Source organism: Chiroxiphia lanceolata, unplaced genomic scaffold (genome assembly GCF_009829145.1).
Source record: "Chiroxiphia lanceolata isolate bChiLan1 unplaced genomic scaffold, bChiLan1.pri scaffold_68_arrow_ctg1, whole genome shotgun sequence".
NCBI classification, from domain to species: Eukaryota; Metazoa; Chordata; class Aves; order Passeriformes; family Pipridae; genus Chiroxiphia; species Chiroxiphia lanceolata.
Genome location: NW_022476533.1, coordinates 1 through 26,518, shown reverse-complemented (window position 1 = coordinate 26,518; position 26,518 = coordinate 1). Strand labels below are relative to the sequence as shown.

The 26,518-nt window shown below is 61.4% G+C and overlaps 3 protein-coding genes across 4 annotated transcripts in view; 2 read left to right on the top strand and 1 right to left on the bottom strand.

Annotated features, from left to right (window-relative positions):
• Window positions 1–7,754, bottom strand: part of SART1 (spliceosome associated factor 1, recruiter of U4/U6.U5 tri-snRNP) — a 25,599-nt gene extending 17,845 nt beyond the window's left edge. The window contains exons 1-7 of one of the 2 annotated variants that reach the window (XM_032677610.1): window positions 7,054–7,754; window positions 6,406–6,457; window positions 6,226–6,281; window positions 5,262–5,388; window positions 3,978–4,083; window positions 3,554–3,631; window positions 3,364–3,463 (exon numbers count right to left, since the gene is read on the bottom strand). In XM_032677610.1, coding sequence (XP_032533501.1) covers window positions 3,364–3,463; window positions 3,554–3,631; window positions 3,978–4,083; window positions 5,262–5,388; window positions 6,226–6,281; window positions 6,406–6,457; window positions 7,054–7,360 — 826 coding nt within the window. In that variant the 5' untranslated portion in view covers window positions 7,361–7,754. The remainder of the gene's footprint in view (window positions 1–3,363; window positions 3,464–3,553; window positions 3,632–3,977; window positions 4,084–5,261; window positions 5,389–6,225; window positions 6,282–6,405; window positions 6,458–7,053) is intronic. The other variant, XM_032677609.1, reaches the window with a different exon arrangement.
• Window positions 7,755–8,028: 274 nt separating this feature from the next.
• SLC3A2 (solute carrier family 3 member 2) lies at window positions 8,029–19,346 on the top strand. The gene is made up of 10 exons (XM_032677611.1): window positions 8,029–8,125; window positions 9,751–10,297; window positions 11,434–11,625; window positions 12,731–12,825; window positions 13,598–13,666; window positions 14,394–14,455; window positions 15,688–15,862; window positions 16,911–17,045; window positions 17,932–17,991; window positions 18,879–19,346. Exons 2-10 carry the CDS (start codon window positions 9,751–9,753, stop codon window positions 19,203–19,205), a joined length of 1,662 nt encoding a protein of 553 aa, XP_032533502.1. The 5' UTR covers window positions 8,029–8,125; the 3' UTR covers window positions 19,206–19,346.
• A 2,102-nt stretch (window positions 19,347–21,448) lies between these two features.
• Window positions 21,449–24,166, top strand: TRMT112 (tRNA methyltransferase subunit 11-2). Its single transcript, XM_032677621.1, has 4 exons — window positions 21,449–21,589; window positions 22,330–22,431; window positions 23,757–23,849; window positions 23,940–24,166. Exons 1-4 carry the CDS (start codon window positions 21,509–21,511, stop codon window positions 24,039–24,041), a joined length of 378 nt encoding a protein of 125 aa, XP_032533512.1. The 5' UTR covers window positions 21,449–21,508; the 3' UTR covers window positions 24,042–24,166.
• Window positions 24,167–26,518: the final 2,352 nt, after the last annotated feature.

Below are 26,518 nucleotides of genomic sequence, written 5' to 3'. Positions count from 1 at the left end.
GCCGCTTCACCCGGCGCCGCGTCCTCCGGAACGTCACGGCCTGGGGGGACCCCGGTTACACCCCAAATCCCCCCACACCCCTCCAAAAGCGGCCCCAAAAACCCCCAGACCCCTCAAACACCCCACAAAACGACCCAGAAGCCACCAAAACTGTCCCAAACTCCCCCCTAAACTGTCCCAAGTCCCCCCAAAACTGTCCCAAACTCCCCCCTAAACTGTCCCAAGTCCCCCCAAAACTGTCCCAAATACCCCCTAAACTGTCCCAAATACCCCCTAAACTGTCCCAAATACCCCCTAAACTATCCCAAACCCCCCCAACTCCTCCCCTAAAACACCCCAGAGCCCCCCAAATCCCCCCCTAAAATCCCCCCAAAATGTCCCAAATCTCCCCAGATCCCTCCAAAAACACTCCCAAAACGCCCCCAACCTCCCCCAAACTGTCCCGAACCCCCCCAAAACTGTCCCAAGCCCCTCAACTCCTCTCCGAAAACACCCCCAAGCCCCCCAAATCCCCCATAAAATCCCCCCCAAATGTCCCCACCCCCCCCACACACCACAAAATGCCCCAGAGTCCCCCCTAAACTGTCCCAAATCCCCCCCAAACTGCCCCAAACCCCCCAACTCCTCCCCCAAAACACCCCCGAGCCCCCCAAATCTCCCCTAAAATCCCCCCAAACTGCCCCAAATCCTCCCAGACCTCTCCCAAATCCCCCCTAAAATCCCCCCAAAACGCCCCAAATGCTCCCAGAGCCCCCCAAATCCCCCCTAAAATCCCCCCAAAATGTCCCAAATCCCCCCTAAACACCCCCCAGAATGCCCCAGAACCCCCCCAGACTGTCCCAAACCCCCCAACTCCTCCCCAAAAACACCCCCGAGCCCCCCAAATCCTCTCTAAAATCCCCCCAAAATGCCCCAAACCCTCCCAGATCCCTCCCAAATCTCCCCTAAAATCCCCCCAAACTGCCCCAAATCCTCCCAGACCTCTCCCAAATCCCCCCTAAAATCCCCCCAAAACGCCCCAAATGCTCCCGGAGCCCCCCAAATCCCCCCAAAATATCCCAAATCCCCCCAAAACGCCCCACCCCCCCCCTTTCCCGACCATCTCCTGCTCCGTGAGGTACTCGGGCGCCAGGCGGGGGAGGGGCAGCTCCAGGCTCTGGGGGGCGGGGCCGGGGGGGAGGGGCAGTTTGGGGGGGTCTCCCCCGTCCTGGGTCCCCCCCGGGCCGAGGCGGAAGGACGGACGCGGCGCCGGCTCGTCGTACTTGGCCAGCAGCGCCGGCGCCTTCGGGCCCTGGGGGGGGAAAATATCGCGATATCAGGGGGGATAGATCGCGATATCAAACAACACATTGCGACATAAGGGGATATATCGTGATATATCGTGCGATAGGCGGCGATACGGTGTGATAACAAACAATACACCGCGATACAAGGGCGTATATCGTGATATATCACGCGACAGGCGGTGACATAACACGATGTCAAACAATATGTCGCGATACGAGGGCACATATCGAGACATATCATGCGATAGGCAACGATATACTATGATACCAAACAATGCATCGCGATCCAAGAAGATATATCGCGATATATCACGAGACAGGTGATGTATCATGGGATATCACCCGATACAACACGAGCACGTGGGATATATCAGCGATACGCTGCGACAAAGGGCGGGCTATGTCGCGATAGGGGGCGGGGCCAGACCTGTGGGGCGGGGCCGGGCTCCTCCTCCTCGTAGGGGACGTAGGGCGGCTTCTTGCGCCGCAGCTCCAGCTCCTCCCACGCCCGCTCCTGCGCCGCCAGCGTCGGCTGCTCCAGCACGTCCTCGCCCTCCTCCAGCACCCCTGGGGACAGCGGGGGGACATGGGGACAGTCAGGGGACACCCAGGGGACAGGGCAGTGCCACCTGCTCCAGGACATCCTCGTCCTCCTCCAGCACCCCTGGGACAACAAGGGACATGGGGACAGCAGGGGACACGGGGACAGTCAGGGGACATGAGGACACGGCAGTGCCACCTGCTCCAGAACATCCTCACCCTCCTCCAGCACCCCTGGGGACAGCAGGGGACAGTCAGGGGACACCCAGGGGACACTGAGGGGACAAGGGCAGTGCTGCCTGCTCCAGAACGTCCTCGCCCTCCTCCAGCACCCCTGGGGACAGCGGGGGACACGGGGACAGTGAGGGGACATGGGGACACTCAGGGGACACCCAGGGGACAGGGCAGTGCCGCCTGCTCCAGAACGTCCTCACTCTCCTCCAGCACCCCTGGGGACAGTCAGGGGACATGGGGACAGTGAGGGGACATAAGGACAGGGCAGTGCCACCTGCTCCAGAACGTCCTCACCCTCCTCCAGCACCCCTGGGACAGCGGGGGACATGGGGACAGTGAGGGGACATAAGGACAGGGCAGTGCCACCTACTCCAGAACGTCCTCGCCCTCCTCCAGCACCCCTAGGACAGGGGACAGTCAGGGAACACCAAGGTGACATGGGGATAGTCAGGGGACACCAAAGGGACATAGGGACAGGGCAGCACTGGCTGCTCCAGCACATCCTCGCCCTCCTCCAGCACCCCTGGGACACGAGACAGTCAGGGGACACCCAGGGGACATGGGGACAGTGAGAGGACACCCAAGGGACATGGGGACAGGGCAGCACCGGCTGCTCCAGCACGTCCTCACCCTCTTCCAGCACCCCTGGGGACATCAGGGGACACCCAGGGGACACTGGGACAGGGTAGTACGGGCTGCTCCAGCACATCCTCGCCCTCCTCCAGCACCCCTGGGACACCATGGGGACATGGGACAGTCAGGGGACACCCAGGGGACATGAGGACACTGAGGGGACAGGGCAGCACTGGCTGCTCCAGAATGTCCTTGCCCTCCTCCAACATCCCTGGGACACGGGTCAGGGGACGCCCAGGTGACACAAGGACAGTGAGAGGACACCCAGGGGACATGGGGACAGGGCAGCGCCAGCTGCTCCAGCGCGTCCTCGCCCTCCTCCAGCACCCCTGGGGACACTGAGAGGACCACACTCTGTCCCCATGTCCCCCCTGTCCTCCCCCAGTGTCCCCAGTGTCCTCAGCCTTGTCCTTGACAGTCACCATGAAGGTCTGTCCCTGTGTCCCCATGTCCCCCCCAATGTCCCCAATGTCCCCAATGTCCTCACCCCAGTCCTTGAGTGTCAGCACCAGGCTCTGTCCCTGCGTCCCCCCCAGTAACCCCAATGTCCCCAGTGTCCCCCCCAGTGTCCCCAATATCCTCACCCCTGTCCTTGAGTGTCAGCACCAGGGTCTGTCCCTGTGTCCCCATGTCACCCCCCGTGTCCCCCCAGTGTCCCCAATGTCCTCACCCCTGTCCTTGAGTGTCAGCACCAGGGTCTGTCCCTCCGGAATCGCGGCCGGGTCGTGCTCCACCGTCAGCCCCTGCAGGTCCCGGGCGCTGTATCGCTCCTGGGGGGGCAGGGGGGGGTCAGGGGGGGTCCCTCCGTGTCCCCCCCACGTCCCCCACGTCCCCAGTGCCCCCAGTGTCCCCTCACTGACCCTCCGGCGCCGCTGGAATTCCTCCTCCACCAGCGGGCTCACCCCGAACTCCTGGTCCATCTCCTCCAGCAGCTTCGCCTGCGACGGGAGCCCCCCAGTTAAACCAGTCACAGGGCACTGGGACTTTTGGGGTCCCAGGAGGGGGTTTGGGGTCCTGGGAGGGGATTTGGGGTCCCGGGAGGGGTTTGGGGTGCTGGAAGGGGGTTTGGGATGCTGGAAGGGGATTTGGGGTCCCAGAAGGGGATTTGATATCCCAGGAGGGGGTTTGGGATGCTGGAAGGGGATTTGGGGTCCCAGGAAGGGGATTTGATGTCCCAGGAGGGGATTTGGGGTGCTGGAAGAGGGTTCGGGGTCCCAGGAGGGGTTTTGGGGTCCCGGGAGGGGATTTGGGGTCCCGGGAGGGGGTTTGGGGTCCCCTCCTCACCCTTTTCTCCGCCAGCTCCTTCTCCCTCTGGAGCGCCCGGCTCCGCTCGATCCAGGCGGCCGCGTCGTCCAGCCAGGGCTCCTCCTCCCCCAATGTCTTCACCTTCCTTTCGGGGTCAAAAAGGGCCTTTTTAGGGTCACCCCGACCTCAAAACCCCCCCTGATATCAGCCCTGGGCCCCAAAACTCCTCCTGCAGCCCAGGGTGGCCCCGATCCCCTTCAGCACCCAAAATACCCTTTGTATCCCATAATCTGCCTCCCAGCCTCCCCCAAACTCTCCCTGCACCCCAAAACCTCCCTCCCGGACCCCACAAACCCCTCCCAGCACCCCAAAACCTCCCTCCCAGATCCCCAAAACTCCCTGCACCCCAAAATCTCTCTCCACACCCCTCAAAACTCCTCCAGCACCCCAGAGTGGCCCTGATCCCCTTCAGCACCCAAAATACCCTTTATATCCTATAATCGCCCTCCCACGCCCACAAAACACCTTCAGCACCCCAAAATCTCTCTCCAGACCCCATAAACCCCTCCCAACCCCCCAAAACTCTCCCTGCATCCCAAAACCTCTCCTGCACCCCAAAATCTCTCTCCAGCCCCCCCAAACTCCTCCAGTACCCCAGAGTAGCCCTGATCCCCTCCAGCGCCCCAAATTCCCTTTGCATCCCATAACCCCCCTCCCAGCCCCCCCAAAACACCTTCAGTACTCCAAAATCTCTCTCCAGATCCCACAAACCCCTCCAAGCACCCCAAAACTCTTCCTGCACCCCAAATCCCCCCCTACATCCCATAATCTCTCTCCCAGCCCCCTAAACACCTTCAGCACTCCAAAATCTTTCTCCAGACCCCACAAACCTCTCCCAGCACCCCAAAATCTTTCTCTAGACCCCACAAACCCCTCCCTGCACCCTAAAATCTCTCCTGCGTCCCATAACGCTCTTCCCAAACCCCCAGAACATCTTCCTGCACCCCAAACCCCCTCCGGACCTCACAAACCCCTCCCTGCCCCCCAAAACCTCTCTCCCAGCCCCTCAAAACTTCCCTTGCACCCCAAATCCCCTCCTGCATCCCATAACACTCCTCCCAGCCCCCCAAAACACCTTCAGCACCCCAAAACTTCCCTTGCATCCCAAAACCTCTCTCCCAGGCCCCCCAAACTTTCCCTGCACCCCAAATCCCCCCCTACATCCCATAACACCCCTCCCAGCCCCCCAAAACACCTTCAGCACCCCAAAAACCCCTCCCAGCCTCCCCAAAACCCCCCGAGTTCCCCCCCGAGCCCCCTGACCCCAGTTTCTGGTTGAGGAGCCGTTTTTCCTTGGCTGCCGCCAGTTTTTCCCGGATCTCTTCCCACTGCTTCAGCGCCAGGGGGTTGATGACGTCGGCGGCCACGGGATCCTCCTTGGTGCCGGCCTCTGGTTTGGGGGGAACAGCCCAAAATCACCCCAAAATCGGCCCAGAATCCCCAAATAAAAAAGGGTCTGGGACAGCCCAAAAATGAGCCCTGAAATCACCCCAAAATCGGTCCAGGATCCCACAAAAAAGGGTTTGGGACACTCCAAAATGGGCCCCAAAATTGGCCCAAGATCCCAAAAAAAAAAGGGTCTGGGACAGCCCCAAAATGGGCCCCAAAATCACCCCAAAATTGGCCCAGAATCCTAAAAAAAAGGGTCTGGGACAACCCCAAAATGGACCCCAAAATTGGCCCAGGATCCCAAAAAAAAAAGGGTTTGGGACAGCCCAAAACAGGCCCCAAAATCACCCCAAAATTGGCCCAGGATGCCAAAAGAAAAGGGCTTGAGACAGCCTCAAAATCACCCCAAAACTGGCCCAGGATCCCAAACAAAGGGTTTGGGACACCCCAAAACGGGCCCTGAAATCACCCCAAAATTGGCCCAGGATCCAAAAAAAAAAAGGTCTGGGGAGACCCCAAAATAGGCTCCAGGCACATCAAAATCTGCCCTGGGCACCCCAAAATCACCCCTGACATCCCAAAATGGGCCCTGGCACCCTAAAATTGAGCCCTAGGAATCCCAAAATTGGCCCTGGGCACCCCAAAATCAGCCCTGGCACCCTAAAATTGAGCCCTAGGAATCTCAAAACTGGCCCTGGGCACCCCAAAACAGGCCCTGGCACCCTAAAATTGAGCCCTAGGAATCCCAAAACTGGCCCTGGGCACCCCAAAATCAGCCCTGACAACCCAAAATTGAGCCCCAGGTCCCCCAAAAATGGGTGGGCACCCCTTAACTCACCTTTCTTGACCGTCGTCGTCTCCAAGGGTTTCAGTCCCAGTTTGGCCCGGAGTTTGCTGGGAAATTGGGAAAAAAGAGAGGAAATTGGGATGCAAAGGGCCTGGGGAGGGATCCAGGGGGAATTTGGGAGCGGGGGGACCCCTTTGGGGCACCCAAGGGTGGGATTTGGGGGGGTCTCACTTGGTTTCTTCCACGCTCAGGGAGGATTCGGCTGCCGTGGGTTTGGGGGGGGCTGGGGAAGCAATTAATAGAAATCGTCAATTAATTAGAATAACTATCTGCAAAAGCATCAAAACGCACCAAAAACACTCCTCAGAACCCCCCAAACCCTGCTCTGCACCCCAAAACTACTCACAAGTGCATCATAACCCCCATAAAATCTTTGTCTGCATCCCAAAATCACCCCCAGCGGCATCATAACCCCCCCAAAATCCTTCCCTGCATCCCAAAATCACCCCCAGGGGCATCATAACCCCCCCAAACCCTTCTCTGCATCCCAAATCGCCCCCCACCCCCATTCCAAGCCCCCCCCGCCCCCCAAATCCTCCTCTAGACCCCCCCAAACCCATCCCTGAACCCCACAAGCTCCCCCAGATGTCCCAAAAATCACTCCCAACGCCCCCCAAGCGCCTCAGGGTCCCTCTCAGCCCCCCCTGAACCCTCCAGCCCCCCGATATTCCTCCTCCAGCCCCCCCATATCCCCCTCCCAAACCCCCTAGATACCCCATAATCCCTCCCAGCCCCCCCCTAAACGCCCCAAACCCCCTCCACACACCCCAAAATCACCCCCAGTCTCTCCCAACCCCTTCCCAGCCCCTTTCCCCTCACCGGGCTCCTCCCGCTCCTCCTTCCTCTCCCTCTTCGCCCTCCTCTCGGGCTCTGTTCCCCCCCGTCCATGGCCTCCCCTCGCCGCTTCCTCGGCGCCGCGGCGGGAAGACCCGGAGCCACCCCCGGAGCCGCCGCGCTCCCCCCGCGAGCGGCTGCGCTTCCCGCGCCGCTCCCCGCCGCGGTGCCGGTGCTTGCGGTGCTCGCGGGGCCGCCCCGCGCCGCTCCCGCCACCCGCGGCCGCCGCCCCCGGGGCCTCCTCGGCCGCCTCGGCCCCGCCGCGCTCCCGGTGCTTCTTTGAGGCGCCCATGGCCGAGCCGCCACTTCCGGGAGGAGCCGGGACTTCCGGCCGTTACCACGGCAACGCTTCCGGGACAGGGGCGAATTCCGGGCGAAGCGCGATGCTGATTGGCTGAGGGCGGTGTGAGACGAACCATTGCTCGCGGGGGGGGACCGCGAAGATTCCCGCCAGGTTTTGTCCCCCAATAGAGAGACGGAGACCCCCAGAAAGCGGCAGCGGGGATCCACCAACTGCACAAGCCGCGGGAGGACGCGGTTTCCAGTGAGGAGGCCTCGTGCGCGCCGCCGGGGGGGGAGGTCTGTAAAAGGAAACCCCCCCCTCCGGGAGGGCAACATGATGGCGGCGCCCAGCGGGGGTGAACATGGACTTTGGGACACAACAACATGGCGGCCGCTTGGGGGGGCAACAAAATGGCGGCCGGTTGGGGTGCAACGAAATCGCGGCGCGGGGGGGACCCCAAATAGGACGCCGGTGGCGAGACCCCCCCGGAGGGGAGAAGGGCAAAGACGCCCATAATTGGAGTCCCTCCGAGCCACGACGGGGGGCGGACAGTTCCAAATCCGCCTCCCGAGGCTCCGCTTCTCGCCGGTAACGCCAGGCGTGTCCGGGCCCCCCCCGTCTCGTGCCCTTTGATCCGCCCGGCCCGGGCGCCTCAGCGGCGCCGGGGGCGTGGTCGGAGGCGTGGCAACTGTGAAATGGGCGTGGCCTTCGCGTGCTATAAAAGGCGGCGCCCCCTTCTCACCCCCCTGCTTCTGTCACGAGCAACGAGCGTCGGTAACGAGACCTCTGGGGCGGTTGGGGGAGATTTTGGGGAACCCGAGGGCCTCTTGCGGCCTTCATGAGAGTATTGGGCTTCCCAGGAGCGGCTTCGGATGCCCCTGAGGGGTTTACGACACCCCAAGGGCATTTTGGGGTGTCCACGAGGGCCCCATAAAGATACTGAGGGACAGAGGAGGCCTATGGAAGTATTGGGGGGTCCAGGGGAGTTTAGGGATTCTCAAAACTGTCTTAAAAATCTTGGGGGTCCTGGGACAAGGTTCAAAGACCCCGTGAGGTTTTTTGGGGTCTGGGTGTTACTGGGGGGGGCTCAGGACCCCCCAAACCTTATTGGGGTGTCCGGGGAGGGGTTTTGGATTGTGAGGAGGATCCCGCGGCCTCCCTGGGGATATCGGGGTGCCCTGGGGGGGTTCTTGGGGTTCTTAAAAATCCCGGGGGGGCCAGAGAAATATCGGGGTCCAAAATCCCCCTGAGGGTGTTTGGGGTTTTTCATTTCCTTCGGGGGGGATTCAGGACCCCCTCAACTATATTGGGGTGCCCTGGGGGGGTGGTGGGGAGGATCCCGTGGCCCCTTTAGGGATATTGGGGTGCCCAGGGCAATATTGGGGTTTAAAATCCACTTGAAGGTTTTGGGGGTCTGGGTTTTTTTTGGGGGGGGGTGGATCTTGGGAGCACCCCAGGACTCCCTTAAAAAATTTGGGGTGCCCGGGGCAATATTTGGGTTCAAAATCCCCCTGCGAGTTTTGGGGTTCCTGGGGGGGTTCAGGACCCCCCAAACCCTACTGGAGGGTACCTCGGGCTCCCCCTGACCCCTCCCTTTCACCCCCCCCCCGATGGACCCCTCATGACTCCTTTAACGATATTGGGGTGTTTGGAGCAATGTTTGGGTTCAAAATCACTCTGCGAGTTTTTGGGTTCAAAATTCTCTTGCGAGTTTTTGGGTTCCTGAGGGGGTTTTGGGTTCCTGGGGGGATTCAGGACCCCCCAAACCCTACTGAGTTGTCCCGTGGACTCCCCCTGACCCCTCCCCACCCCTCTTTTCCCCCCCCCTCAGATGGACCCCTAGTGTCCCCCCCCCAATAACCCCTTTAAAGATATTGGGGTGCCCAGGCCAATACTTGGGTTCGAAATCCCCCTGCGAGTTTTGGGGTTCCTGGGGGGGTTCAGGACCCCCCATACCCTACTGGGGTGCTGGGGGGGGGTACCTCGGGTTTCCCCTGACCCCCCCTGACCCATCCCCCCGAGATGGAACCCCCATTCCCCCCCCCCCCGTGGCCCCTTTAAGGATATTGGGGTGCCCAGAGCAATATTTGGGTTTGAAATCCCCCTGGGAGTTTTTGGGTTCCTGGGGGGGTTCAGGACCCCCCAAACCCTACTGGGTTGTCCCGTGGACTCCCCCTGACCCCCCCACCCCTTCCCTTTCACCCCCCTCAGATGGACCCCCCGTCCCCCCCGCCCATGATCCTTTTAGGGATATTGGGGTACTCGGAGCAATATTTGGGTTTGAAATCCCCCTGGGAGTTTTTGGGTTCCTGGGGGGGTTCAGGACCCCCCCAAACCCTCCTGGGGTGTCCTGTGGACTCCCCCTGACCCCCCCCACCCCTCTTTCCCCCCCTCCTCAGATGGACCCCCCATCCCTCCCCCGCGACCTGGAGCTGTCGGCGCTGGAGGCCGAGAAGGAGCCGATGGCGGCGGCCGAGGCCGAAGATTCGGGGACCCCCCCCCGGGAATCCCCCCGGGAATCCCCCCACCGCCCCCACCCCCACCGGGACCCCATCCCACCCCCCCAGCTCCTGGGGGGAGGAGGGGGAGGGGAGAAGAACGGGCTGGTGGTGAAGATCCCCCCCGAGGAGGACGAAGGCGACGAGGCCTCAGCGCTGGGAGGAGGAGGAGGAGGAGGGGGTGTCGTGCCCGGGGGGGCTTCGGGGAGCCCCAAATTCACGGGGCTGGGCAAGGAGGAGCTGCTGAGGGAGGCCGGGACCCCCCCCTGGGCCCGTGCCCGCCGGGTGCTGCTGGTGCTGTTCTGGGGGGGCTGGCTGGGAATGCTGGGGGCGGCCGCTGCCATCGTGGCCCAGGCCCCCCGCTGCCAACCCCTGCCCCCCAAAACCTGGTGGGAGCTGGGGGCGCTTTACAGGGCCCCCCCAAAGGCCTTCGGGGGAGACCTCAAAGGTGAGGGGGTTTGGGGGGGGAAGGGAGAGGTTTGGGGGGGTTTGGGGGCTGGGGAGGGGGTTTGGGGGAGGCCAAAGGGAGCAACTGGGGGGGTTAAAGGGAGTGATTGGAGGAGTTTTGGGGGTCAAATGGAGCAATTGGGGGGGTTTGGGGGGGTTAAAGGGAGTGATTGGAGGAGTTTTGGGGGTCAAATGGAGCAGTTGGGGGGGTTGGGGACTCAAATGGATCAGGTGGGGGGTTTGGAGGGTCCTCTGAGAGGGTCAAATGGAGCCGTTCAGGGGGGTGGGAGAGTTCTCTGAGGGAGTTTGGGGGGTCAAATGGAGCGACTGGGGGGGGTTTGGGGGGGCAAATGGAGAATTGGGGGGTCAATGGAGCAATTGGGAGGGGGTTGGGGGCTGGGGAGGGGGGTTGGGGAGTGAAATGGAGCAGTTGAGGGGGTCCTCTGGGGGATTTGGGGGGGGCAAAGAGCAGTTCAGGGGGGGGTTGGGGGCTGGGGAGGGGGGTTGGGGGGGGGTTGGGGGGGCAAAAGGAGCGATTGGGGGGTCAAAGGGAGTGGTTGGAGCAGTTGGGGGGGCTGGGAAGGGGGTTTGGGGGGGTCAAAGGGAGCGATTGGGGGGTTTGGAGAGCTGGGGGGGTCAAATGGAGCCATTGGGGGCATTTGGAGGGTCCTTGGGGGGGGTTGGAGGGTCAAAGAGAGCAGTTGGGGGGGTTTGGGGGCTGGGGAGGGGATTTGGGAGGGGTAAAGGGAACAATTGGGGGGGAAAATGGAGCAACTTGGGGGGGTTTGGGGGCTGGGGAGGGGGTTTGGGGGGGTCAAAGGGAGCAATTGGGGGGGTTGCGGGAGGCAAAGGGAGCAATTGGGGGGGTTTGGGGGCTGGGGCCGGGGTTTGGGGGGTCAAATGGAGACATTGGGGGTCCTTGGGAATGAAGTTGGGCGAGGGATTTTGGGGTCCCTTGGGGGTGTGTTCTGGGATCCCTGGGGGTGTTGGGGATCCCAGGGGGATTTGGGGTCCCTGGGGGGTGTTTTGGGGTCCCTGGGGGGGTTGGGGACCCCTGGGGATATCGGGATCCCCGTGAAGGTTTTGGGGTGTCCCCGTGGGGTCCGATTTGGGGTTGACCCCCCTGTGCCCCCCCAGGTGTGGGTGAACACCTGGCACACCTGGCGGAGCTGCAGGTGGGGGGGCTGGTGCTGGGCCCCCTGTACCCCCCCAAGCCGGAGGACCCCGAAAATCCCGGGAAAACCCAATTCCCAGACCTGGGGGACCTGGACCCCGAGCTGGGCACCGACGAGGACTTCGAGAAGCTGCTGAAAGCTGCCAAGAAAAAAAGTGAGGGGGGGGATCCCAAAATTGGGGTCCTAAAACGGGGGAGAGTCAAAACTGGGATCCCAAAATGGGGGAGAGCTAAAACTGGGATCCCAAAACAGGAGAGACCCAAAATTGGGTCTCCAAAATTAGGATCCTAAAACTTGGACCCCAGAACTGGGACCCTAAAACGGGGGAGACCCAAAATTGGGATCCCAAAATGGGGGAGACCCGAAACAAGGAACACTCAAAATTGGGACCCAAAAATGGGGGAGACCCAAAGCTGGGACCCCAAAACAGGGACCCTAAAATAGGGGAGACCCAAAAGTGGGACCCCAAAATGGGCAAGACCCAAAATAGGCGAGACCCAAAACTGGGACCCCAAAATTAGGATCTTAGAACTGGGACCTCAAAGCAGGGGAGACCCAGAACTAGGATCCCAAAATGGGGGAGGCACAAAACGGGGGAGACCCAAAACTGGGACCCCAAAATGGGGAAGACCCAAAATTAGGACCCCGAAATGAGGGTAATCCAAAATGGGAGGGTCCCAGAACTGGGTTGGTTGGGGGGGGGGGAGGACCCAGAGTGGGAGGGACCTCAAAATGGGGGGATGATCCCAAACTGGAACCCCGAAACTGGGGAGAAGACCCCAAAACTGGGGGGAGGGCACTAAATCTGTGGGGATCCCAAAGTGCAACCCCAAAGTTTTGGGGGTGCTGGGGATGGACCCTGAAACTGGAGAGGACGCCAAAGTGGGTGGGGCCCCAAAATTGGGAGGTCCCAGTGCTGAAGGGGGGGGGAAATAAGGGGAGACCCCCAAAACTGAGGGGGTCTGGAATTTGAGGGACCCTAAAACCAGGGAAAACCCAAAACTTGGAGGGAACCCCAGAACTGGGGGGGGGGGGGGGGGACACACACACCCCAAAACTGAGGGGGTCTGGAAATTGAAGGACCCCAAAACCAGGGAAACCCCAGAACTGGGGGGGGGGGGGGGGGGGTGGGGGTGTGTCTGGAACTTGGGGTTCCTTGACCTTGGGGGCTCCCACCAGTTAACTCAGTACTGGGGGTACTTTTGGGATTCTGGGGGGGTCCTGACTCCCTTTTTTGCCCCCCCCTTTCCTCCCCCCAGAGATTCAGGTGCTCGTGGACCTGACCCCCAACCCCGGGGGGGATCCCGTCTGGGGGGGCTGGGCCTCGGACCCCGTCGTGCACCAGAGGGTCAAGGTGGGTTTTGGGGGGACTTGGGGGGGGGGCCACGGGGTAGCTGGGGGGGTTATGGGGGGCTGGAAAAGGTGGGGGGGTTATAGGGGAAGTAATTGGGGGGGATTATGGGGGGCTGGAAGGGGCAAGAGGGTTTGGGGGGTTATTTGGGGGGCTCTGGGGGGCTGGAAAGGGCAGGGGGTTATTTGGGGGGGTTATGGGGGGCTGGAAGGGGTGGGGTGGTTATTTGGGGGGCTCTGGGGGGCTGGAAAAGGTAGGGGGGTTATTTGGGGGGGTTATGGGGGGCTGGAAGGGGCAAGGGGGTTTGGGGGGTTATTTGGGGGGCTCTGGGGGGCTGGAAAGGGTAGGGGGGTTATTTGGGGGGGTTATGGGGGGCTGGAAGGGGTGGGGGTTTATTTGGGGGGGCTCTGGGGGGCTGGAAAGGGTGGGGGGCTTATTTGGGGGTGTTATGGGGGGTTGGAAGGAGTGGGGAGGTTACAGGGAGTTACTTGGGGCAGTTACGGGGGGTAGAAGGGGTGGGGGGATTATAGGGGGGGGTTTTGGGGGGGTTATTTTGGAGTTTAGGAGGGGCTGGAAGGGGTGGGGGGTTATTTGGGGGGGCTGAGGGCACAGGGTGGTTTTTGGGGGGTTCCGGGGTGCTGGGGGTGAAATGATGGTACTGGGGGGGGGGGACAGTTATTGGGAGGTTATTGGGGGTCCCAGGGCAGTGGGGGGGGGCTGTTGGGGGGCCATGGGAGCCCCCCTGACCCCCCCAATCCCCCCCTGTGCCCCCCAGGACGCGCTGACCCTGTGGCTGGAACGAGGAGTCTCCGGAATCTTCCTGGATGGGATCGATGAGCTGGAGGTGGGGGGGGAATGGAGGGTTGGGGGGGGAGATTGGGATTGGGATTGGGGGGGGTTTTGGGGTGCTGGGGGCTCTCTAAGGGCAGAAATTGGGACTGGGGGGGATGTTGGGGTTTCGGTTGGGGGGTTTGGGGTTTGGATTTGGGGGGTTTTGGGGTGCTGGGGGCTCTCTAAGGGCAGAAATTGGGGCTGGGGGGGATGTTGGGGTTTGGATTTGGGGGGTTTTGGGGTGGTGGGGGCTCTGTAAGGGCAGAAATTGGGGCTGAGGGGACATTGGGGTTTGGGTTTGGGGGGTGGGGAGGGGGTTGAGATTGGGATTGGGGGGGTTTTGGGGTGGTGGTGGGGACATTGAGGTTTGGGTTGGGAGGTTTCTGGGGTGGTGGGGGCTCTCTAAGGGCAGAAGTTGGGGCTGAGGGGATGTTGGGGTTTGGGTTGGGGGGGTTTTAGGGTGGTGGGGGCTCTGTAAGGGTAGAAATTGGGGCTGAGGGGATGTTGGGGTTTGGGTTCAGGGGGTTTTGGGGTGGTAGGGGGTGTAGAGGCAGATATTGGGGTTTGGGGTCTGTTGAGGACCAGGAGGTCTCTGTGGGGGTACAATTGGGGTGCTGAAAAGTTCTGGGGTAGAAATGGGGTCTGGGGAGTTTTTTGGGGGGGCTGGGGGTGGGAATGAGGGACTGGGGGGTCTCCAGGTGCCGGGGGGGCTGTGGGGTGACCCCCCCATGTCCCCTCAGGCGTCAGTGGTGGCCAAGTGGAGGAACCTGACGGAGGAGTCGGGACCAGGAGGAGCCTCCAGGTTGGATCTCTGCGATTTTAGGGTGCTGGGGGTGATTTTTAGGGTGCTGAGGGGACACTTCTGACTTTTCTCCCCATTTTTAGGGGTTTGAGGGTGGGATTCCTACTTGTTTTCCCGATTTTTGGGGGTTTTAGGTGGGGATTCCTATTTTCTTTCCTCGTTTTTAGGGTGCTGGGGATGGTTTTTAGGGTGCTAGGGAGACACCCCTGATTCTTCTCCCCATTTTTAGGGTGCTGAGGATGCGATTCCCGCTTGCTCTCCTTGTTTTTAGGGTGCTGGGGATGATTTTTAGGGTGCTGGGGATGATTTTGGGGGTGCTGACTCTCACCCCCATGTTTTTAAGGTGCTGGGGGTGATTTTTAGGGTGCTGACTCTCCTCCTTCTGTTTTTAGGGTGTTGGTGATTTTTGGGGTGATTTTTAGGGTGCTGGGGGTGATTTTTGGGGTGCTGGGGGTGATTTTTTGGGGTGCTGGGGGTGATTTTTTGGGGTGCTGGGGGTGATTTTTGGGGTGGTGGGGGTGATTTTTAGGGTGCTGACTCTCCTCCCCCTGTTTCTGGGGTGCTGGGGATGATTTTTGGGGTGCTGGGGTTGATTTTTAGGGTGCTGACTCTCACCACCTCTTTTTTGGGATACTGAGGGTGATTTTTGGGGTGCTGACTCTCCTGTCTCTGGTTTTGGGGTGCTGGGGGTGATTTTTGGGGTGCTGACTCTCCTCCCCCTGTTTTTAGGGTGCTGGGGATGATTTTTGGGTGCTGGGGGTGATCTTTGGGGTGCTGACTCTCATCCCCTCGTTTGTGGGGTGCTGGGGGTGATTTTTAGGGTGCTGACTCTCCCCCTCCCGTTTTTAGGGTGCTGGGGGTGATTTTTGGGGTGCTGACTCTCCTCCCCCTGTTTTTGGGGTGCTGGGGGTGATTTTTGGGGTGCTGGGGGTGATTTTTAGGGTGCTGACTCTCCTCCCCCCGTTTTTAGGGTGCTGGGGATGGTTTTTGGGTGCTGGGGGTGATTTTTGGGGTGCTGACTCTCCTCCTCCCGTTTTTAGGGTACTGGGGGTGATTTTTGGGGTGCTGACTCTCCTCCCCCAGTTTTTGGGGTGCTGGGGGTGATTTTTGGGGTGCTGGGGGTGATTTTTGGGGTGCTGACTCTCCTCCCCCCGTTTTTAGGGTGCTGGGGGTGATTTTTGGGGTGCTGGGGATGATTTTTGGGGTGCTGACTCTCCTCCCCCCATTTTTAGGGTGCTGGTGGGGGGCACCCGCCTGCGGGACCCTCAGGAGGCCCTGAACAAGACGGGGGGGCTGGGGCTGCTCGTGGGGCCCTTCCTGAAGGTGGTGGAGACCGACGCGCCCGGGGAGGGAATGGCCAGGGAGCTGCGGGAGCTGCTCAGGTCCCAAACCGGGCTGGGCTGGACTGTGAGTCACCCCAAACCTGCTCTGGGACCCCCAAAACCATCCCTGAACCCCAAAACCTCTCCTGAACCCCCAAACCGTGCTGGGCTGGACTGTGAGTCACCCCAAACCGCCCCTGAACCCCCAAACTGGGCTGGGCTGGACTGTGAGTCACCCCAAACCGCCCCTGAACCCCAAAACTGGGCTGGGCTGGACTGTGAGTCACCCCAAACCGCCCCTGAACCCCAAAACCATCCCTGAACCCCAAAACCTCCCCTGAACCCCCAAACCGTGCTGGGCTGGACTGTGAGTCACCCCAAACCTTCCCTGAACCCCAAAACCATCCCTGAACCCCAAACCGTGCTGGGCTGGACTGTGAGTCATCCCAAACCTCCCCTGAACCCCAAAACTGGGCTGGGCTGGACTGTGAGTGACTCCAAACCTCCCCTGAACCCCCAAACCGTGCTGGGTTGGACTGGGAGTGACCCCAAACCTGCTTTGGGACCCCCAAAACCTCCCCTGAACTCCAAAACCATCCCTGAACCCTAAAACCTTCCCTGAACCCCCAAACTGTGTTGGGCTGGAGTGGGAGTGACCCCAAACCTCCCCTGGGACCTTTAAAACCTTCCCTGAACCCCCAAACCGTGCTGGGCTGGACTGGGAGCGACCCCAAACCTGCTCTGGGACCCTCAAAACCTTCCCTGAACCCCCAAACTGTGCTGGGCTGGACTGGGAGTGACCCCAAACCTGCTCTGGGACCCCCAAAGCCTCCCCTGAACTCCAAAACCATCTCTGAACCCCAAAACCTTCCTTGAATCTCCAAACTGGGCTGGGCTGGACTGTGAGTGACCCCAAACACCCCTGGGACCCCCAAAACCTTCCCTGAACCCCAAAGCTGTGCTGGGCTGGACTGTGGGTGACCCCAAACACCCCTGGGACCCCCAAAACCTTCCCCACCCCAAATCCTGGCATCCCCCAATATCCTCCCTTCCCCCCCCCACGTGTTTTGGGATCCCCCCCCTCTTCTTGACTTTTGGGGGTCCCAGAGATGATGGAACCCCTCCCCCCGCAGATGGGGACCCCCTGGGAGGCCTGGGGGAGCCCCCTGAGGACCCCCCAACTGCTGCTGCTGGTCTGGGGGCTCCCCGGGACCCCCGTGCTGAGCTACGGCGACGAGGTGGGGCTGGCCCGGCCCCCCGGCAGCAAGGTGGGGTTTGGGGGGGCCAGGGGGGGATTTTGGGGGGCTGGGGGAGGATATTGGGAGTTTGGGGTTTGGGTTGGGGGGCTGGGGCTCATTTTTGGGGGGCTGTGGGGGATTATTGGGGGTTTGGGGGTCTCACAGGATTTTGGGGGGGGGGTTGGTGGTCATTTTTGGGGGTTATGGGGAGGATTTGGGGGGGTCAGGGAGAATTTTGGTGATTTGGGGAAGGGAATTTGGGGGGGTTTGGGGGTCCGAGGGGTGGGTTTTGGGGAGCTGGGGGGGATTTGGGGTGTCAGGGGAGGATATTTGGGGGGGGGGTGATTTGGGGGGCTGGAGGGTGGGGAGGGGGTTGGTGGTCGTTATGGGGGGGATTTTGGGGGTTGTGACTGGGGGGGTGGTTTGGGGGACTGGGGCTCTTTTTTGGGGGGGCTGGGGGAGAACATTGGGGGTTTGGGGGTCTCGAAGGCTTTAGGGGAGCTGAGGGGGTGGGGGGGGTTGATGATCATTTTGGGGGATTATGGGGGGTTTTGGGGAGCTGGGGGGGTCAGGGGAGGCTATTGGGGATTTGGGGGGGCTGGGGGGTGGTTTGTGGGGCTGGGGCTCGTTTTTGGGGGGCTGTGGGGCTGTGGGGGGTTGGTGATCATTTTTAGGGGTTATGGGGGGATTTGGGGGCTTGGGGGAGGATTTTGGAGTTTTGGGGGGCTGGGGGGTGGTTTGTGGGGCTGGGGCTCGTTTTTGGGGGGCTGTGGGAGAACATTGGGGGGTTGGGGGTCTCAGAGGAGAATGGGGGTCTCAGAGCTTGGGGGTAGGGATTTAGGGGATCCAAGGGGGGGGGTTTGGGGAGCTGGGGGGGATTTGGGGGTGACCCCGCCCCTTTCCCCTCCCCCCACAGCCGCCCCCGATGCCCTGGGAGCGAATCCAGAAACTCCAGGAAAGCAAGAACGGCTCCGAGGTGGGCGGGGCTTCGGGGAGGGAGCGGGGCTTCAGGGAGGGGGTGGGAACAGCTCTGAGGTGGGCGGGGCTTTGGGGAGGGGGTGGGAACTGCTCTGAGGTGGGCGGGGCTTCAAGGAAAGGGCAGGAACAGTTCTGAGGTGGGTGGGGCCTCTGGTATGGGAGGGTCCCCTAGGAGGGGGCGGGGTCTCAAAGAAGGGGTGTGGCCTCAGGAGGGGGCGGTTCCTTTCAAGTAGCAATGCCCCTGAAGTGGGTGTGGCACTGGGGGCGGAGCTTTTGGGGGAGGGGGTGTGGCCTGAGATTAAGGGGCGGGACTTACTCGTCTGTGTAGGGGTGGGGTTTGCCCTAAAAGGGGCGGGGCTTTCTTAAGCCTGGCGTTTTTAAAGGGGTAACGGCTGCCATGTGTTCTTAAAGGGGGGGTGGGAATCTTAAAAGGGGGAGGGTCCACACTCGACCACACCCCCGGAGGGGCTGTTCTTCAAGGGGCAACAGCCCAGGGGGTGGGGCTGCCTCCTTACCTGGTGTTTGGGGGTGGGGCGACTCCTTAAAAGGGCAACGGGCTCAGGTGTGTCTTTAAAGGGGCAATGCCAGGGGTGGGGCTGTTCTTAAAGGGGCAACATCCCAAGTGGGTCCTTAAAGAGACAGTGCCTCAACCTCATTTGTAGAAGGATGATGTCCCCTTAAAAGGGCAAGACACCCTTAAAAGGGTAATACCATCCTTAAAAGAGGGATACCCCCTTAAAAGGGCAATACACCCTTAAAAGGGCAATACACCCTTAAAAGGGCAGTGCCATGAGGTTCACCTTTAAAGGGTCAGCACCCCATTTGTCCCCCCGAGGCTGCGTTTGGGGGTTCCCCACCCCCTCTAACCCCCCTTCTCTCCCTCAGTGGCAGGTTCTGGAGCTGTGCCGGGCCCTGGGCGGGCTGCGGGCGGGGGAGCGGTCGCTGTCGCTGGGCGGGGCCGAGGTGTTGCCGGCGGGCGGGGCCGTGGCCGTCCTGCGCCGCTGGGACCAGAACGACCGGTTCCTGCTGGTGCTCAACCCCCGCGGGGACCCCCTGGGCCGGGTCAGCCTCCCCCAGGCCCTGCTGCCCCCCAGGGCCACCCTGCGCCTCAGCACCCACCGCAGCGGCCCCCAGAGCTCCGAGGTGGAGCTGGGGCAGCTGCAGCTGCAGCCCTACGAGGGGGTCCTGCTCAGCTTCCCCTACGACGCGTAGGGGACCCTCCCTTGGCACCCCAAAAATGCCTCACACGCTCCCCCCCCACACACCCAGCAGCACAAAACTGCCTTGCTGACCCCACCCCACCCCCCCCCCAGCACCCCAAAAGGGCCTCGACACCCCCCCATCCCCAGCACCCACGGAGCAGGGGGACCCCAAAACTGCATTGACACCCCTCTCAGCACCCTAAAAGGGCATCGACACCCCCTTCCAGCACCCACAGGTCAGGGGGACCCCGAAAATGCATCAACACCCCCCCAGCACTCCAAAAGGGCATCAACACCCCCACCCCAGCACCCACAGAGCAGGGGGACCCCAAAAGAGCATCGACAACCCCCCCCCGCACCCTAAAAGGGCATTGACACCTTCTCCCCAACACCCATAGAACAGGGGGACCCGAAAACTGTATTGACACCCCCACCCAGCACCCACAGATCAGGGGGACCCCAAAACTGCATTGACACCCCCCTCCAGCACCCCAAAAAGGCATTGACACCCCCCCCCCCCGAGCACGCACAGGACAGGGGGACCCCAAAACTGCATTGACACCCCTACCCAGCACCTACAGATCAGGGGGACCCCAAAAGGGCATCAACACCTCCACCCCAGCACCCACAGATCAGGGGGACCCCAAAACTGCATTGACAACCCCTCTCAGCACCCCAAAAGGGCATCGACACCCCCCCAGCACCCACAGAAAAGGGGAACCAAAACTTCATCCACCCCCCCCACCAGCTCCCCAAAAGTTCATCAATCTCTTTCAATACCCCCAGAACCCCAAAATTACATCCTCTCCCCCCAGATGTGGAGCAACCCCCCCCCCCAGCACCCCCAGAACAGGGGAACTCCCCCCAGGACCCCCCAAAACTGCACCAAGGCCCCCCCCCCCCCCGGCCTTGGGGCCCCCCCACATGTGGCCTTACACACACCCCCCCCCGTACCCCCAATTTGGGGGGTGGGTCCAACCCCAACTCTCCCTCTTTCATTTTTTGGGGGGGGGTCTCTTTATTTCTCCCCTCCCTAAGGACCAATTTTGGGGCTCCTCTGAGATTTTGGGGGTCCTTTTTTCCCACACATTCCGTTTTGGGGGGGCCCTGGAAGATTTGGGGTCCTGGGGGTTTAGGGGGGGTCCTTTCATGTCCCTTGGGGGTTGTTGGGGTGTCCCCCCCCCAGTTGTTGAATAAATGAGCTGCATTTGTGCCCCTGCTTTTGGGTCTGTTTGGGGGGGTCTGAGTGTCCCCCCCCAGGGTTTGGGGGGGTCACTGAGACCTGGGAGAGCCCCAAAATGGGGGGGGGAGAGGATTTGGGGGGCAGAGAGAGAGGGAAGAGTTGGGGGGTTAGCAGAAGAAATGGGGGGGGTTAATTAGGGGGTCCAAGGGGTAAAACGGGGGGGCAGGGAGGTAAAACTGGGGTAAGAGGAGGTAAAATTGGGGTGTGGAGGTAAAATGGGAGGGTGGGGAAAGATTTGGGGTTCACGGGGAGAAAACAAGGGGGGGAATGGAAATTGGGGTACAGAGAGTAAAATTTTAGGCTTGGGGGGTAAAAATTGGAAGTATGGGGGGGAAAACTGGGGTATGGAGGGTGGGGAGAGATTTGGGGTTCATCAGGAAAAAAGCAGAGGGAAAAAGTGAAAATGGGGGACCAGGGGGTAAAAGGGGAGGTGGGAAAAGATTTGGGGTTCACAGGGGGAAAAATAAGGGGAGAAATTGAAAATCGGGGGCCAGAGGGTTAAGGGGGGAGGTGGGAAAAGATTTGGGGTTCATGGGGAAAAACAAGGGGGAGAAATTAAAAATTGGGGTTCGGGGAGGGTGGAATGGGGGGGCGGGGCTGCTCATTGAGGGGGCGGGGGGAGCAAAATTGGGGTGTAAATAGGGGGGCAAAACGGGGAGGGCAGGGGAGTAAAATGGGGTGGGGAAAGATTTGGGATTTTTTTTAGGTTTTCTTAGTATTTTTTCTTAGGATGAAAAAAGAAAGGTGGAAGTTGAAAATTGGGGAATGGGCGTGAAATGGGGGGTCGGGGGTCGGGTTGGGGTACGGGGGGAAAAGGGGGGGGCAGAGGGATAAAAGGGGGGGACGGGGAAAGGTTTGGGGTTCGGAAGGCCCCGCCCATTGCCCCAGGCCCCGCCCATTGCCTCAGTTTTACCCCAGGCCCCGCCCCTTACGTCAGGCCCCGCCCCTTACGTCAGGCCCCGCCCCTTACGTCGGCCCCGCCTGTTTGCCTCGGTCTTGCCCCAGGCCCCGCCCCTTGGTTGCCCCGGTAACGCGCGTTCACTTCCGGGAAGGGCCGCGGAAGGGCCGCCATGAAGCTCCTGACCCACAACCTGCTGAGCTCCCACGTGCCGGGGCTGCGGCCCGGGGGGGGCTTCCCCCTCAAGATAGAGGTGAGGGGGGGCTACCCCTTGAAAACGGGGGGACGGGGGGGGTTCCCGTTAAAAATAGGGGCATGAGGGGGCTTCCCCTTGAAAACAGTGGTACGGGGGTCTTCCCGTTAAAAATAGGGATATGAGGGGGCTTCCCCTTGAAAACAGGGGTGCAGGGGGGCTTCCCCTTGAAAATAGAGGCATGAGGGGGCTTCCCGCTGGAGATAGAGGTGAGGGGGGGCTTCCCTTTGGAAATAGAGCTCGGAGGGGGCTTCTCCTTGAAAATAAAGCTTGGGGGGGGCATCCCCTTGAAATTAGGAGTAGGGGGGGGCTTCCCCTTGAAAACAGGGGTACGAGGGGCTTCCCGTTAAAAATAGGGGCATGAGGGGGTTTCCCCTTGAAAATATAGGTATGGGGGGGCTTCCCCTTGGAAATAGAGCTGGGGGGGGGGCTTCTCCTTGAAAATAGAGGTTGGTGGGGGTGTCCCATTGAAAATAGAGGTGTGAGGGGGCTTCCCCTTGAAAGCAGGGGTACGGGGGGGCTTCCCGTTAAAAATAGGGGCATGGGGGGCTTCCCGCTGGTGATAGAGCTTTGGGGGGGGCTTTCCCTTGGAAACAGGGGCGTGGGGGGACTTCCTGATGGACATAGAGGTGAGGGGGGATTCTCCTTGAAAACAGGGATACAGGGGGGCTTCCCGTTAAAAACAGGGGCGGAGGGAGCCCCCCTCCCCATTCCCGTTATCCCCGTTAACCCCCCCCAAGGCCGCCGAGGTTCGGGTCCGGCCCGTCCCGTTCAACGCCGCCTTCGTGTCCCGGTTGGTGCCGCGGCTGCGCTGGGACGCGCTCAGGGAGGCGGCCGAGAGTGTGAGGAGGGGTTTGGGGGGCGTCTGGGGGACTTGGAGGGGGGATCTGGGGGGCTTTGGGGGGCTCCAGGAGTCTGGGATGTGCTCAGGGAGGCGACCGAGAGCGTGAGGAGGGGGTTTGGGGGGGATCTGGGGGGCATTGGAGGGGTCAGGGGGACTCCAGGGGGGATCTGGGGGGCTCCAGGGGTCTGATATGTGCTCAGGGAGGCAGCCGAGAGTGTGAGGAGGGGTTTGAGGGGGTCTGGGGGGCTTTGGGGGGGGTCTGAAGGGCTCCAGGGGGGATGGAGGGGGGGAGCTTTGGGTCTGATGGGCTGGGATGTGCTCAGGGAGGGGGCTGAGAGTGTGAGGAGGGGTTTAGGGGGGGATGAGGGGCTCTAGAGGGGATCTGGGGGGCTTTGGAGGGGCTGGGGGGCTGAGATGTGCTCAGAGAGGCGGCCAAGAGTGTGAGGAGGGGTTTGGGGGGGTCTGGGGGGCTCCAAGGGGGACCTGGGGGGCACTGGGGGGGGGTCTGAGGGGCTGGGATGTGCTCAGAGAGGTGGCCGAGAGTGTGAGGAGGGGTTTGGGAGGGATCTGGGGGGCTTTGAGGGGATCTGGAGGGCTCCAAGGGGGATCTGAGAGGTTTGGGGGGGCCTGGGGGGCTCCAGGGATCTGGGAAGTGCTCCGAGAAGGCAACCAAGAGTGTGAGGAGGGGTTTGGGGGGGATCTGGGGGGCACTGGGGGGGGTCTGGGGGGCTTTGGGGGGGTTCTCAGATTGGGGTTCTTGGAGTAGGGGGACCCTTGGGTTTGGGGGGTCCCAGTTGGGGTTCTCTGGGTTTGGGGGATTCTCAGGTTTTGGGGAGTCCCAGTTGGGGTTCTCTGGGTTTGGGGGGATTCTCATGTTTTGGGGGGTCCCAGTTGGGGGACCCTTGGGTTTGGGGGGTCCCAGTTGGGGTTCTCTGGGTTTGGGGGATTCTCATGTTTTGGGGGGTCCCAGTTGGGATTCTCTGGGTTTGGGGGATTCTCATGTTTTGGGGGGTCCCAGTTGGGGGTCCCTGGGTTTGGGGGGTCCCAGTTGGGGGTCTCTGGGTTTGGGGGATTCTCAGGTTTTGGGGAGTCCCAGTTGGGGTTCTCTGGGTTTGGGGGGATTCTCAGGTTTTGGGGAGTCCCAATTGGGAGTCCCTGGGTTTGTGGCATCCATGTCTTTAGGAGGAATCCCAAGGAAGGGCTGTTTTGGGAGGGGGGAGCACTTCTGAGGATCTCCACCCCCCCCCCCCCAGGACATGGAGTCCATTTTGGGGGTCCCCCAGCCCCCCCCCTAACCCCCTTTTTCCCCCCTTCCCCCCAAAGTTGGGGCACCCCTCGGAGCTGCCCCCCGAACCCGCCCCCGACTACGAGGGGGACGAGGAGTTCCTGCGCCGGGTTCACCACGTGCTGCTGGAGGTGAGGGGGGTCCCCAAACCCCAGGGGGGGTTCCCCAGAGCTGGGGGGGCCCCCCTTGACCCCCCCTGTCCCCTCCCCGTGTCCCCCCAGGTGGAGGTGCTGGAGGGGGCCCTGCAGTGCCCGGACTCGGGGCGGCGCTTCCCGATCTCCAAAGGGATCCCCAACATGCTGCTGAGCGAGGACGAGGCCTGAGGGGGGGCCCAATTTATTGGGGGGGGGGTCCCCAAGGACTGGGAGGTCCCCCAGACTGGGATTGAGGCGTTGGAAACCCCCCCCCAAATAAAAGAGTTATTTTATTTGTGTGGAAGAATCCCAGATTTTATTCGTGTGGAAGAATCCCAGATTTTATTCGTGTGGAAGAATCCCAAATTTTATTCCTGTGGAAGAATCCCAGATTTTATTCGTGTGGAAGAATCCCAAATTTTATTCATGTGAAAGAATCCCAGATTTTATTCGTGTGGAAGAATCCCGAAATCTCAGGGTGTTGCCCCAAAAATGGGGGGGAAAAGGGAAGGGCGGGGTTCCAAAGGTGGGAGAGGGGGTGAAAAGGGGGAGCGGGGGGGGCCCCAATTCCTCCTCCCTCCCCTCAAAAGCTGCTGTTAAAGCACCAATGGGCGGTGGGGGTGTGGCCTGATTGGTCTCATTTGCATATTGGGCGGAGCTATAGCAAACGCCACGCCCCATATGCAAATTTTGTTGGACAGCTATTTGCAGGGAATCAGCGTGATTTGCATAATGGGCGGGTCTTGTAAGATAATTAGGTGACTTGTTGATGTTTCATCCATATTCATAAGGGGGCGGGGCTGGTCACGCCCCTTCTGCTCATCCCTCCCTGTTATTCCCAAATTCACCTCGAGCCCGCCTCCACCTGGAATTTGAGGCGTTTTGGTGCAATTTGACGATTTTATTGTGGATTTTTGAGCCTTTTCTTGTTTTTTCTGCCCCAAATGTTTCCTCCACCCAATTCTCCCTTTTTTCTCCCAATTCCCCTTTTTTAACCCAATTCCCCCTTTTTCCCCCAATCCCCCTTTTTCCCCCCAAACCCTCCCATTTTTCCCTAGAGGTCACCAATATTTTGTCCCCAAATCCCCCTTTTTGTCTAGAAATTCCCACTTTTTGCCCCCAAATCCCCCTTCTTTGTCCCGGTTCCCTACTTTTCGTCCCCAAGTCCATTTTATGCCCCAAAATCTCTTCTTTTGGCCCTGAATTTTTTCCATTTTGCCCCTAAATTTATCCCAGAGCACCTGGAAGCCTTTTCCAGGCACCCGGAGCCCTTTTCCAGGTATCCCGGAGCACCTGGAAGCCTTTTCCAGGCACCCGGAGCTCTTTTCCAGGTATCCCGGAGCACCTGGAGGCCCCTGGAGGACTATTTGCTCTCTATGACCCCCCGCTCGCGGCCAGAGCGCCCCCCCAGTGCGGCCTCCATCCTCGATGGTTCCTGGCGGCGGGAAGTGGCGTCAGGGGCGGGCGTCGCCGGAAGTGACGTCAGTGCGCAGCGGCGGCGGCGGAGGCCTGAGGCGGGAGCGGCGGTTGGAACCGAGGGAACGGTGAGGGGGGACGAGGGGGGACAGTGAGGGGACCCTGAGGGGACAGAGAGGGGTCTGAAGGGACAGGGAGGAGTCTGAGGGGGCGAGGAGGGGACTGAGGGGATAGGGAGGGGTCTGAGGGAACCGTGTGGGGGAGAGGTGTGAGGGGATCGTGAGGGGCGGGAGGGGGGGGCAGTGAGGGGTCTGAGGGGACAGGGAGGGATTTGAGGGGACCGTGAAGGGTTGGGAGAGCTGAGGGGGAGGCGGGGAGGGAGGAGGAGGAGGGGAGGGCACCCGGGGGAGGCGGAGGGGACAATGAGGGGCTTAAGAGGATGGGGAGCGGCGGGGGGGGGGACACTGAGAGGGCTGAGGGGGCGTGGGGGGCTGTGAGGGGCGTGGGGGAAAAGAAAGGGGGCGGGGGGCAGCGGGGGGGGGGGGGGGTCGTGAGGGGGGCCTGAGGGGCCAGGGAGGGAAGAAGGGGGAGTAGGGGGGGCGTGAGGGGTTCATGAAGGGCGGGGGGGGGACAGTGAAGGGTGAGAGGGGACAGGGAGGGGATGGGGAGGTGGCTTTGTCGTCGGCCTGGCCCCGTGTCTCCTCCCCACCCCTGTCCCTGTCCCCAAACTGCCCCCGTGTCCCCACAGGTTCCTCATCCTCCCCAGCTCTGTTTCCATCCCTTTGTCACCACAGTGGCCCCACCACCCCCCCGGCTCTGTCCCCGTGTCCCCAAACTGTCCCCGTGTCCCCGCATTGTCTCCCTGTCCTTTACCTTGTCCTGCTGTCCCACGCTGCCCCTGTGTCCCTGTCCCCATGTCCCTCACTGTGTCCCCCCCGGGTTGTCCTCGTGCCCCCACCCCAGTCGGAGCTGGTGTCCCCACACTGTCCCCTGTCCTTCACCCTGTACCTGCCCCCATGTCCCCACACTGTCCCCATGTCCCCACACTGTCCCCTGTCCTTCACCCTGTACCTGCCCCCATGTCCCCACACTGTCCCCATGTCCCCACACTGTCCCCATGTCCCCACACTGTCCCCTGTCCTTCACCCTGTACCTGCCCCCATGTCCCCACACTGTCCCCATGTCCCCACACTGTCCCCTGTCCTTCACCCTGTACCTGCCCCCATGTCCCCACACTGTCCCCATGTCCC